The sequence below is a fragment of the Grampus griseus genome (genome assembly GCF_964374135.1).
Source record: "Grampus griseus genome assembly, chromosome: 6".
NCBI lineage: Eukaryota > Metazoa > Chordata > Mammalia > Artiodactyla > Delphinidae > Grampus > Grampus griseus.
The window spans coordinates 34,919,374-34,932,525 of NC_139000.1; the positions used below are offsets into that span (position 1 = coordinate 34,919,374).

The 13,152-nt window shown below is 39.7% G+C and overlaps 1 protein-coding gene across 2 annotated transcripts in view; it reads right to left on the reverse strand.

The window, feature by feature from the left end:
* Positions 1-5,941, reverse strand: part of FRMPD1 (FERM and PDZ domain containing 1) — a gene marked incomplete at both ends in the record, with an annotated part of 46,128 nt that extends 40,187 nt beyond the window's left edge. For both annotated transcript variants that reach the window (XM_082655820.1, XM_082655819.1), the window contains one exon: positions 5,841-5,941. In XM_082655820.1, coding sequence (XP_082511946.1) covers positions 5,841-5,941 — 101 coding nt within the window. The remainder of the gene's footprint in view (positions 1-5,840) is intronic.
* Positions 5,942-13,152: the final 7,211 nt, after the last annotated feature.

Genomic DNA, 13,152 nt, shown 5'->3' on the forward strand with positions numbered 1-13,152 from the left:
TGATTAAGCATAAGAGAATTCAGTAAATCTTATGCAAAATTATGTTAATAATACAATAACATTATTCTAAAGTTCACATGGAAGAATAGGTAGGTAAGAGTAAAAAAAATGGAAAATGAAGAATAATAAAAGTCTTGTTTAATAGATAATAAATGTAAATATTTTTCATACAGGTGTGTGAAAACAGGCTGTTAGATCAATGGAACAGAATAGCTAGTCCAGGAAGAGATACAATTTCCCACTCACAGACACAAGAATTTCATATATAATAAAAGTGAAGAAAGGAAAGATCACTCACAGTTAATGGTGATGCAAACATTACTTATTTTGGAAAAAACCAAGTTAAATCTACATCTCACAACCTATACAAAAATAAACTCCAAATTTAAAAATTAAATATAAAATACCTTAAACTATCAAATTGAAAATTAATTAAATTACTTATTGGGTGAGGATTTTCTAAGCTTAGAAGCAATCAAAGAAATCACCAAGAGAATATCATTTAACCATATAAAAATTGAAAATTGTAGGAGACAAAAAAATGGCATAATTAAGTGGAAAAGTATTCTATAACATGTCATTCTCAGTTTATCACCTCCGTAGTTATACAAAGCTGTTAAGAAGATGACAATTTAGTTCAAAGCAAAATGGTTAAAAATTAGTTTATAATGTAATGTCACTATGTTGCAGCTTTTATTAAGTAGTTTGTATTACACTATTTTTACAGAAATTCGAAACATGTCACAGAGACCACTTGGGGGGGTTAGTTATTTCTAAAAAAGCACTGATATTGTAAATGTTATTTTTATATTGGAATGTGAAATTAAGTGGTAAAAGAGTAGTCATCTTAATAATATCTGAGTAATTCTGTATTTCTACAATTATAGGTATCACTAGGCTTGCAATCTACACAAGCATACACACACATTCAAACTGAGTGCCACTATCTGAATTTGACTAGTGATTGTAACAATAACCACCCACTGAAAATTAACCTAAAATTGAAGAAATCAAAGCAACTTTAAAAGTTGACACTCTTCCCCAGAAAAATGTCCATTTTAAGACACATTATATAGCTCTAACATTACCAAGGTTCATAAAAGTTAACAATTTGTTTAATAATGTTTGGAAATGGTAATTGTTATTTTTGACTAATTTCCTCCTAGACAATTCAATTAGTGTCAGAGATAAAGTTTAACTTTTATGGAAAAAATGGCAATTACAAGTAAGCAAGTACAACTGGCTGAAATGAGTGGAAGCTTTTAAAAGTCTGAAAAAAAAACAGGATTGCTAAAAGATGCATGTAAAACTATATGACTACAGATTAACTTCTATGTTTCCTTTTTTTAAAAATTTATTTTCTTTATTACTTTTCTTTATTTTTGTCTGTGTTGGGTCTTCGTTGCTGCGCATGGGCTTCCTCTAGTTGCTGTGAGCCAGGGCTACTCTTCGTTGCAGTACACGGGCTTTTTATTGCAGTGGCTTCTCTTTTTTTTTTTTTTTTTGAAGTACGCGGGCCTCTCACTGTGTTGTGGCCTCTCCCGTTGCAGAGCACAGGCTCTGGACGCGCAGGCTCAGCGGCCATGGCTCACGGGCCCAGCCGCTCTGCTGCATGTGGGATCTTCCCGGACAGGGGCACGAACCAGCGTCCCCTGCATTGGCAGGCGGACTCTCAACCACTGTGCCACCAGGGAAGCCCCTGCAGTGGCTTCTCTTGTTGTGGAACACAGGCTCTAAGCGAGCAGGCTTCAGTAGCTGTGGTACATGGGCTCAGTAGTTGTGGCTCGCGGGCTCAGTAGTTGTGGCTCACAGGCTGTAGAGCGCAGGCTCAGTAGCTGTGGCACAGAGGCTTAGTTGCTCCACGGCATATGGGATCTTCCCAGACCAGGGCTCAAACCCGTGTCCCCTGCACTGGCAGGTGGATTCTTAACCACTGCGCCACCAGGGAAGTCCCTATGTTGCCTTTTATCTGGACTATAAAAAACACTTCAGTGTACTTCTTTCATTTCTTGACCTGGCTATCAGGAAACTCAGAGCCAATGTTAGTACTCAAATGCTAAATCCTACATCTAATTGGTTTGCAATCTATTTACAAAATTTCCAGTCTTTATTTAAAAGTTTTTATGTGTTTTAAAACTGTAAGCCATCAAAAATTCCTCTTGGAAGGGGCTTCCCTGGTGGCGCAGTGATTGAGAGTCCGCCTGCTGATGCAGGCGACACGGGTTCGTGCCCCGGTCTGGGAAGATCCCACATGCCGCGGAGCGGCTGGGCCCGTGGGCCTGTGGGCCATGGCCGCTGAGCCTGCGCGTCCGGAGCCTGTGCTCCGCAACGCGAGAGGCCACAATAGCGGCAGGCCACAACAGTGAGAGGCCCGCGTACTGCAAAAAAAAAAAAAAAAAAAAAAAATTCCTCTTGGAAGAAGAAAGTATGTAAAATTTAAATATATTTTAAATAAATAATATAGTCCCTTACTATGAAAGCCCTTAATCAATAAAAATTCATTGAACATCTACTACATACTATGTATGCACTCTTCTAGGGCTGAAGATACTTTGTAAAACAAGACAGTCATGGTCTTTGGTCTCATATGTGGCAGGAAGGTTGGAGTAGAAGAGTCATATAATAAACAGGTGGGGGAGGGTAGACAAAGAACAAGTAAATAAATGAATATGTTATTATAAAGTGTGGTGAGAGGGGTAAGCACTCTGCCAAGGAAGCAGGAGGAACAAGATGAAGTTGGAGAGTTAGATCAGGAACAGATCATAAAGGGACTTGCAGGCCGTGGCGCAATGGCAGGTGGGCCACTGAATGGTTTGGGGTCGGGTAGAGCCTGGGGCGAGCATGTGGGACACGAGCAGTTTGTATTCCGAAGAGTCCACTATGGCTTCAGGGTGGAGCAGAGAAAGAGTGAGTGACCACGGCAGTGCCCCCCAGGGACAGAGAGGTGGACAGATCGGAGATATGTTTGAAGGTGAACTGACAAGAGTTGCTGATGGGGTGGAAACAGAGTGTGAGGAAGAGAGGAAAATTCAGTTTGACTCAAGGGTCTCCTGATTAAGCAACCGGGTGGCAGGCGGTACCATTTACTCTACTCCAGGGAAACTGCAATTATTTATGCTTTTCAGTTCTTGATCATTTTTGAGTAACCTGAGGACACCAAGAACCCAGTCTGAATCAAGGTTGCAGGATTAGAGATGAGAAACAATTTAAAGAAGGCTACATGTGATTTATCCTAGAAACACAGAAATGATGTCTTCCATGGACACTGCCAGGAAGCTTTCCCTCTTTTTCTGCTCTTTCTCAAGCACTTGGAAAGCAAACTTCCTACTAGACTCATGGAAAGATGCTCAACATCATTAGCCATTAGGAAAATACAGATCAAAACCACAATGAGATACAGTACCACTTCACACCCACTAGTATGTCTATAATAAAAAAAACGGATAATAACAAGTGCTGACAAAGATGTGCAGACATTGGAACCCTTACACCCTGCTGATGGAAATGTAAAATGGTACAGCCACTTTGGAAAACAGTCTGACAGTTTCTCAAAAGGTTAAACATCAAGTTGCTAAATGACCCAGCTATTCCACTCCTAAGTACAAACCCAAGAGAAATGAAAACATATGTTCAAAGAAAACCTTTTACACAAATGTTCATGGCAGCATTATTCATAATAGTCCCAAGTGGAAACAACCCAAGTGTACATTAAGTGATGGACACAGAAAATATTCCATAATGGAATATTATTTGGCAATAATGCTACATGCCAAACATGCTATAACATGAGTGAACCCTGAACATTATGCTAAGTGAAGAAGCCAGTCACAAAGACCACATATTGTATGATTCTATTTATGTGAAATGTCCAGAATAGGCAAATCTATAGAGACAGAAAGTAGATGAGTGGTTGCCTAGGGCTGGGGGAGGGGCAAACGGGGAATGACTGTTAACAGTTATGGGGTTTCTTTTTGGGGTATTGAAAGTGTTCTAAAATTAGATTGTGGTGATTGTTGCATAATTTTGTATATACACTAAATAAATCTGTACATTTTAAGTGGGTAAATTTTATGGTATGTGAAACATATCTCAAAATAGATGTGAAAAAAAAAAGCTTCCTAGAGGCCAATGTTGCCTTTTATTTACATTCTGTGAGAGAAGGTAGATATTAGAGAGTTCCAAGGTCAAATATTCAGGCAACATAAAGTTACACAGGTCTTTTTCTGCAGGACTTCTCAGAGCCTTTAATGTGCTAAAATGCACTATGAATCACCAAGAGTGGGTGGATAGGAGTGGGATATAGGCTGCATCACTTCCTAAATATATCTCTGGCCATGGAACATTTTTTTAGTAGAGAGCATCACAGAGGACTAGGTTTTGCAGAATCCACTTTAGAAAACAATGTACCTAGGAGTTTTCCCATTCATTCACCAAGCACTACCTGACTACTTGCAATCTCCTGGAACTCAATCATCTCTGGGCTATGAGATGTGGCCGGTACTTTCCCTGCCCTCCATAGAGCTTGTGGTCTAGAAGAAAGAAAAGGGATGTGCTCAAATTTAAGTTGAACACACCGGAAGAAGCACAATGCTGATGCTACAAACCAAATACTATGGGGCCCCTTGGGAGAGATTAATTCTGACTGTGGGCTGGGGAACACTTCATGGGAGACCCAGCATTTCAGCTAGACCTTGAACTATGAGTGGGTTCTGGACACATGGAGATGGGAGGAAGAGATGTGGCACAGAAACCCAGGTCTAAGGGGTGGAAGGGGAAGTCGGGTGCTTGTAGTAGGGGAATAGCAAGTAGATCATTTCAGCTGGAGTATGATGTTGATGAAGCAGAACAGTAAGACAAATAGCTGTAATGGATTGTGGGTCAACCATGGAGCGCCTTGAATGTCTAACCAAAAAATGTTTAAATTCATACTGTAGGAGATGAGGACCCATCAAAGGTTTCAGAGCAGGGGGTAGGGATGGTCGTAAACTAGTCACTCTCTGAGCCTCAGGGTTTCACCTGTAAAATAGGGCTAATTCTCCCAGCCTTATCCCATCGTAGTGTGTGAGGACCTGAGCACTTGGCCGAGGGCAGTGCAGCCCCGAGCAAGGTTTATTGCTCAGCAGCACAACAGCTGTTTCCAGTTCCTCTGGAAGAATATGTGTCTCAGAAACACCTGACATGTGATATTTCATCTCCGTGTCAGCTCCAGATGGGAAATCTGAGACTGAAAATGAGCGCTTTGAAACAGAACATATTTTAAGTTCTCTTGTAGCAGTCAAATCAAATCTGTATTTGATTTCATTTCATTTTGTTTAGAATGAAATAGGGACTGGAAGGAAGGAACAGCTGCTGTAAACAAAGACAGGGAAAGAGTATAAACAGCAGATTGCCTGACATCAAGTACTAAGACAAGGGGCGTGTGTGAGACAACCAGAGACAGGGACAGTGATCATGTGTGAGTGTGGATTCAAAACAGTGTGTGTTCCAGAGTGTATAGGCACATGTGTGAGAGTATGTGGGTATGAGTGTGTCAGTGTGTTTAAGTCCATCTGTGTGTGAATGTGCGTGTCTCTGTAAATGCATGTATGAGTTTGGTGTGAGTATCTCTGTGTGTCTGCGGGTGCCCCTTGAAGGATGCAGGGGGAGGATTTGGAAAGGGACAGAGAGAAAGGCACTCCAGCGAAATTGCTGACCCATTTACACTTCTTCCATCACAGGGTGTTAAGAACAAAGCAAGCCGGAGACAGTGATCCCCAGACGCTGCCAAGACTGCAAAACTTCCTCCCACGGGGACACCGAACCCTTACAGACAGAAATCTCTGCCAACCCAGGAGCCTTACCGGGCCGAGCTGTCCCGGGAGCGCCGGAGCCATCTTGCCACCATTTGTTCTATTCTGTGTGCTTTCCGGGTCTGGAATAAACTGGTCTCCAGCATTTCCATTTACCTAAAAGGAAGAAGAGTTTTCTTAAGAAGCTAACCAAAATATTTGGAAGAGGATTCTGACAAATCACTATGATGCTTCCTCTATTTGCCAATTTTAAGACATGCTGATCAAATAACTAGGGCTCTCTATCTGAAATTAACATACACAGGTGCTCAGTGTCTACAGAGTGAACAACTTCAGCAGCCCTCTGCCCTAAGGAGTCCGTAGTCTTGTGGTACACAGATAGGTTTTACATCTTAAACGGTTCAACGTAAGAATTAGGGAATAAAATAGATAAGCCTTCTCAAACTCTGACTATGACCCACTGTCAGAGACACACCTTCTGTGTGACACCACCCCCCGCCACCTCAACTATGTGTGCATCCCTGGACGGCACAGCTCCATTTTGCCTGCATCAGGAACTGCATGGACATGGAAGCATTCTAATCCCATTGTGCCCACTCTTCGGAGTGCTGCTTCTTTTGCTCAATATTTTATATATAATTTTTGAATAGGAAATTCTAATTTTTGAATAGGTAATTTTGAATTTGTATAATTCAAACCCCAGATTGTAAAAAAAAAAAAAAAAAGGATACACAGTTACTGTATCGTGCACTTAAAAATTTGTTAAGAGGGTAGATTTCACGTTAAGTGCATTCTTACCATAATAATAAAAATAAGATTTTTGTACAGTGAACGGTCTCCTCTCTATCCTTCCCTTCCCCCAGCCACTCAGTTTCCACACCCATACATAATCACTGCTCTCCTACTTGAGATATCTGTCTTTCCAGAGTTTCTGTATGCCTATACAAGCAAACACAAATATAGATTTTATGTGTCCTCTTCTTAACACAAAGGATAGTACACCATACACATTGTTCTGCACCAGGCTTTCTTCCTCGATATCTTTCCACATTAATACAAAGAATGCCTCTTCATTCTTTTTGACAGCTACTGAGTATTACTCAGCTGAGTATGACAGCTACTGAGTATTACTGTATGAATTACTGTATGAATATACTGTATTCTTTTTGACAGCTACTGAGTATTACTGTATGAATATACTGTAATTTAAAAAGTAGTCTTCCCTTGATAGACATTTGGGTTATTGCCAATCTTTTGCTATTGTAAATAATACCACAGTGAGTTATGCTGTACAAATATCATTTCTGCATATATGCAATTATATATTTGGATAAGTTTCCAGATACTGAATTGTGAGGTCAAAATTTATAAGCATTTGTGCTTTGATAGATATTATCAGGTTACCAAGAAAAATAGTATATATGCTTGAGATTAAATTTTCCTAAAACAATTTATATTTTTCTATTTACTTTTTAAAATACTGGTCTCAACTCACCCAATTAATTTCACAACCCAATAAATATTCACACGAAATAAGATATGACATAGTGAAATAACCATGGATACAGAGAAAATAAAAAAGAATTATAAGAGATTATGTTGCTTAACACTACACAAACACATTTGGAAACCTTAATAATACGGATGGTTTTCAAGGAAAATATAAATGATATAAGATGACCCTAGAAGAGATAGAAAACCTAAAAAGACAATTACCATAAAAGAGAAAATTGTTGAAGAGCACACTCCAAAAAATTCCAGGCAGACAGGTTCAAAGGTGAATTCTTACAAATCTATAAGACGTAGCTCACCCTGACAATTTTTTTGTTTTATTTTAAATAGAAACTTTTAATTTTGGAATAATTTTAGATGTGTAAAAACGTTGCAAAGATAATACAGTGAGTTCCAATATACCCTTCATTCAGCTTTCCCTAATTTAGCATCTTACATAATCATTGTAACTTTGTCAAAACTAAGAAATTAACATGGGTACACTAATATTAGCTAAGCTATAAATTTTATTCAGATTTCATCAGTTTTTCCATTTATGCTCCTTTTCTGTTCCAGGATCCAATCCTGGATATCATGCTGCTTCTAGCCAGCTTAGTTTATCTTCCCCAATGCTATGTTAGCTCTTCTAGAGCATAAAGAAGGAAATCTTCCAAATTCTTTTTGATCAGTCAGTCTAACATTGATACCAATTCTGATAAAAACACTACAATAAGGCAAAAATACAATCTCCCTTATAAATATCAAAGTAAATATCCCAAATAAAATATTAGCAACTAGAATCTATCAGTAATCAGCAGAATAATAGTGGGATCTATACTAGGAGTGCACTAACAATTTTCATATAAAAATGAAAGCAGGACACCCAAACTCATCACTTTAGAAACCCAGAGACGTACACTTTTCATCAAATGCAGCCAAATACAAATTAATGGGTGTAAAACATAGGCTGCAACCAAAAATAAATTCCATTTAGATCAAGGGATGTATCAGTCTAGCTTTTTTCTACAATGGAGACAGCAGACCTGAATACTGTCTTCAGTTCTGTACAGCTCACTTTTTTTTTTTTTTGCAGTACGCAGGCCTCTCACTGTTGTGGCCTCTCCCGTTGCAGAGCACAGGCTCAGCGGTCATGGCTCACGGGCCCAGCTGCTCTGCGGCATGTGGGATCTTCCCGGACCAGGGCACGAACCTGTGTCCCCTGCATCGGCAGGCGGACTCTCAACCACTGCACCACCAGGGAAGCCCACATTTATATCATTTTAAATTGCTACATAGTATTATTTTCTTTGTCCATATCATAATTTATTCAATAGTCTATCATTGGATGTTTGTGCTGTTTCCAATTTTTCACTGTTATGAAAGCTTTACAATGAATATGCTTATTCATAGTAAATGGCTACTTCCCAGGTATTTTCTTGGGATAATTCCTAGAAATGTAACTACTGGATTTAAGCATATGTTCATTTTTAAGAATTTGGAATGTGTACTGTCAAGTTGCTTCCAAGAAGGTACCAATTTGCACTCCTGCCAGGACAGACCTTTGCAAATATTGAATACTATCATTTTAAAAATATTTGCTAACAGGATGGAAAATAGTGCCTACGTATGATTTAAATGTTTATATTTTGAAAAATACAGAAGACAAAAGTAAATACAATCTACATTCTCATATATATTGGATATTATTTTTAAAATATTTGTTAATGGGATGGAAAGTATCATCTAATTATTAGTTTAAATATATATTTCTTGAGAAATATAGAAAACAAAAGTAAATGTCACATGTAATTCCATCACATTAAAGATTATATAAATTGAGTATCTTTCTTCAAACATCCAATCCAGTTCCCAGAGATTATCACTGTTAACAATTTGGTGGGTATTCACTCTCACTTTGCCCTAAATCTAGAGAGACCTATATTACGTATATTAAAATATATAGGCCACAAAAATACAATCATGGTATACTCAGTGGTCTGCATCTTGCATTTTTTAACTGGTGAATATATCACGGACATATTTCCAGATCAGAGCTCATTATATCAATAGTTTTGATTTGAAGTTATTTGATTACTCGTATATCTGGACATTTTTTATGCACTATGGCCATTTATGGTTCTTTTTTGTTACTTTTTTATTTCTGCTTTTTCCTTATCTTTCTACTAGAATGTCTGCCTTTTTGTTATTGCAAAAGCTCTTTTATAATAAGGAGTACTTAATGTCCTTTTGCCAAGGACACAAAACCACATCATATTTCTGTGAGACTTACTAGGGAGGGTCAAGAATGTAGATTCTAGTGTCCTGACAACACAGAGACTAATCACAAAGGATACAAAAATAAATGTCCAGTAAAGCCTACAACATATTGTTTTCAAGTATCAATTGCCTCAGTCAGGCCCTTAACAGGAGTGAGTCAGCTAGCAATTATAGGATGTGGAGGTTAACTTTGTTTGCCTTATGTCTGAGCATCACACTTTCAGCACCTTCCTGGAGGGGTCTGGGATGCTAAGGAGACTTAAAACCAAGTCATATAAAGACTCACTGAAAAATCAGAGAATGTTTATTCAGCAAAGATTTGGAGGTGGCCTATATGATCATGGTTCACAAGTGGCCAAAAGGCCACCAGGTAGAAGAGACATACGCCATATGTTTCTGGGGTGCAGAGCCAAGATTAATGGGGGAATGCCACAGAGAGGGAGACTCCAGCTCAGGCTGAGGCTAGACCTCTCTAGTGTTCCTAGTGATCCAAGAACAGGATGAGTTTTCTCAAGAATTAGCAAGATCCTGGTCACTGAAGGCGGTCAGGCAGAGGCTGGATAACTAACTCTGCATGGATGTAGAAGGGACCTTACAGTGGAGTTCAGGGACCAGATGACTTCTGCAGTTTTTCCATCCATGTGACTTGAGGTCTCTACTAGATCTAAAAAGCAGACAAGATGATATTTGTTGTGCTCTGTCTCAAAACTCAAAGACCCACATCCCCTGGCGTAGCTGGAACTCCTGAAGCCACCACATCTCTGGAAGATACAAAATCTCTGACCACTATGTTGGTGGTCAGAGCACAAAAAGCAGCTCTCAGATATATGCCTCAAGGAAGGTTCCTTACACATCAGCTCAAGTTCTTAAATGTCAAAAACTAAAGAATCAGCCTTAAAATCAGTTTTACAAGGGGGAAAAGGGCTTCCCTGGTGGTGCAGTGGTTAAGAATTCACCTACCAATGCAGGGGACATGGGTTCAAGCCCTGGTCTGGGAAGATCCGCAGAGCAACTAAGCCCGTGCGCCACAACTACTGAGCCTGCGCTCTAGAGCCCACAAGCCACAACTACTGAGCCCACGCGCCACAACTACTGAAGCCCGTGCACCTCTTAGAGCCCGTGCTCCGCAACAAAACAAGCCACCGCAATGAGAAGTCTGCGTGCAGCAGGAAGAGTAGCCCCTGCTCACCGCAACTAGAGAAAGCCCGTATGCAGCAACGAAGACCCAATGCAGCCAAAAATAAATAAATTTTTTTAAAAAAGTAAAAGAGACGGGCTTCCCTGGTGGCACAGTGGTTGAGAGTCCGCCTGCCAATGCAGGGGACACGGGCTCGTGCCCCGGTCCGGGAAGATCCCACATGCCGCGGAGCGGCTGGGCCCGTGAGCCATGGCCGCTGAGCCTGCGCGTCCGGAGCCTGTGCTCCGCAACGGGAGAGGCCACAACAGTGAGAGGCCCGCGTACCGCAAAAAAAAAAAAAAAAAAAAAAAAAAGTAAAAGAGGAAAAGAATATGATAATTTGAAAAAGATTAGGTTCATATGCTTTGTAGCATATTATTTAGGTACAGATGCAGGCTCCGTTCATTATTTCTCTCTCTGGGGAATGTAAAAGCTTTACAAGAGTCTGTTCTTGAAAGATATCCCTGGGAGTCATTCTGTGATTTTTTTAACCTACGAGTGAAGGTCTTTTGTCAGTTTAGTGGTTTTCTTCTTTCACTATTTTTCCTCTTATTATACTGTCAGAAACTTGAGCATAGAGAACATGTCTTATCCCTTTTAATTCTCTCTCAGGACCTGTAACATAGGCTCAATAAATGTTTGTTGAATGACTGAAGGAACAAAATTAAAATAAAAGCAGAAATAAACTGGAAAATTAGAATAAAGTTTCACTTAATAAAGACAAAATTAATGTGGGCTCTTAAAGATTGAGAAAAATGTAAACCACTCTGATACAAGTTATTATTAACAAAATGAGAAATGAGCAAAGACAAACATTAGGGAAAAAACACGAGAGAGTGTCATACATGTTGTACACAATTTAGATAAGCTAAGTAATATGGGTGGTTTTGGAAGATATATTTGGAATGCATCTTTCTAGAGTCTTCCTGTTAAGTCCTTCAATTTTCCTGAGGGGCAGACTCCTGGGTAACAAGGTCAGCTTCATAGAATGGTGTCTCCCAAGACTTCCATATCAACTCTTTGGTATGTAAGTGCATTCATACCTGTGAAGGGATTTTCCTAGACCAGTTCCTTGGACATAGTGGAAGAAATACTTTCCATGTAGGGTGTTAAAAGGAGAAGATTCTAAGACCCATACTGAAAGGTGAAAATAGGATTCTCACCAATGAAACACCCTGGTTGTAGCCTCTGGGAATCCAAGATGTTGATCTTTCCTGGATGTGCTGAAGATTCCATTTGTTTAAAAATAAATCTAATTCACTAAACATACATTAATTGAAAAAAACACTCACAGGGAGATCAGCTTGGTGCTTTGTGACCACCTAGAGGGGTGAGATGGGGAGGGTGGGAGGGAGACACAAGAGGGAGGAGATATGGGGATATATGTATATGTATAGTGGATTCACTTTGTTATAAAGCAGAAACTAACACACCATTGTAAAACAATTATACTCCAATAAAGATGTCAAAAAAAGAAAAAAAAGGAAAAAACACTCAGTGCAGGTGACCAAGAATGAGCGATGAGTAAGATGCAGCCCCTACCTCAGGAAAGGGTCAACCCCCTTTCTGTTCTCTGCGTGCTGGTAAGAGATGCTTGGCAAGGTGGTCAGTGTTTTGGGCTCATTTATTCTATGGTTTCCACAAATTACTTCTATCTGCAGCTATCCTAAGGCCGATCAGCTCCAGGAAACTGAGGTAGTTCAACACCTTTCCCCCGCAAAGCAAAGAACCAGAACTAAAATTAAAACTTTGAGTAAATCTATAACTGCAGAAGAAATTCTGAAAGTGAATTTTTCAAAAATCTATTAAAAAATCCACACAGAACTTGAAGGTTGCTGTGTTTATCAGAGAATTATTTCAAACTCTCTCTCAAAATTAATAGACAAGGCTTCCCTGGTGGCACAGTGGTTAAGAATCCGCCTGCCAATGCAAGGGACACGGGTTCGAGTCCTGGCCCGAGAAGATCCCACATGCCGCAGAGCAACTAAGCCTGTGCGCCACAACTACTGAGCCTGTGCTCTAGAGCCTGCGAGCCACAACTACTGAGCCCACGTGCCACAACTACTGAAGCCTGCATGCCTAGATCTCGTGCTCTGCAACAAGAGAAGCCACGACAATGAGAAGCCTGCACACCGCAACAAACAGTAGCCCCCACTCACTGCAACTTAGAGAAAGCCTGCACACAGCAACGAAGACCCAACACAGCCAAAAATAAATAAATAAATAAATTTAAAAAAATTAATAGACAATATTCTTCAACAAAGAAAAATGATAGCATGCTACCAAGTTCTTCTAATAATGCAAAGGTAGCCCTGAATTTAAAACCTTACAAAGCTTACACTAAAAAGTAACATAGAGGCCAATCTAACTCATGAAATACAACATTCCTAAACAAGATCCTGGCCAGAAGATGTTAAT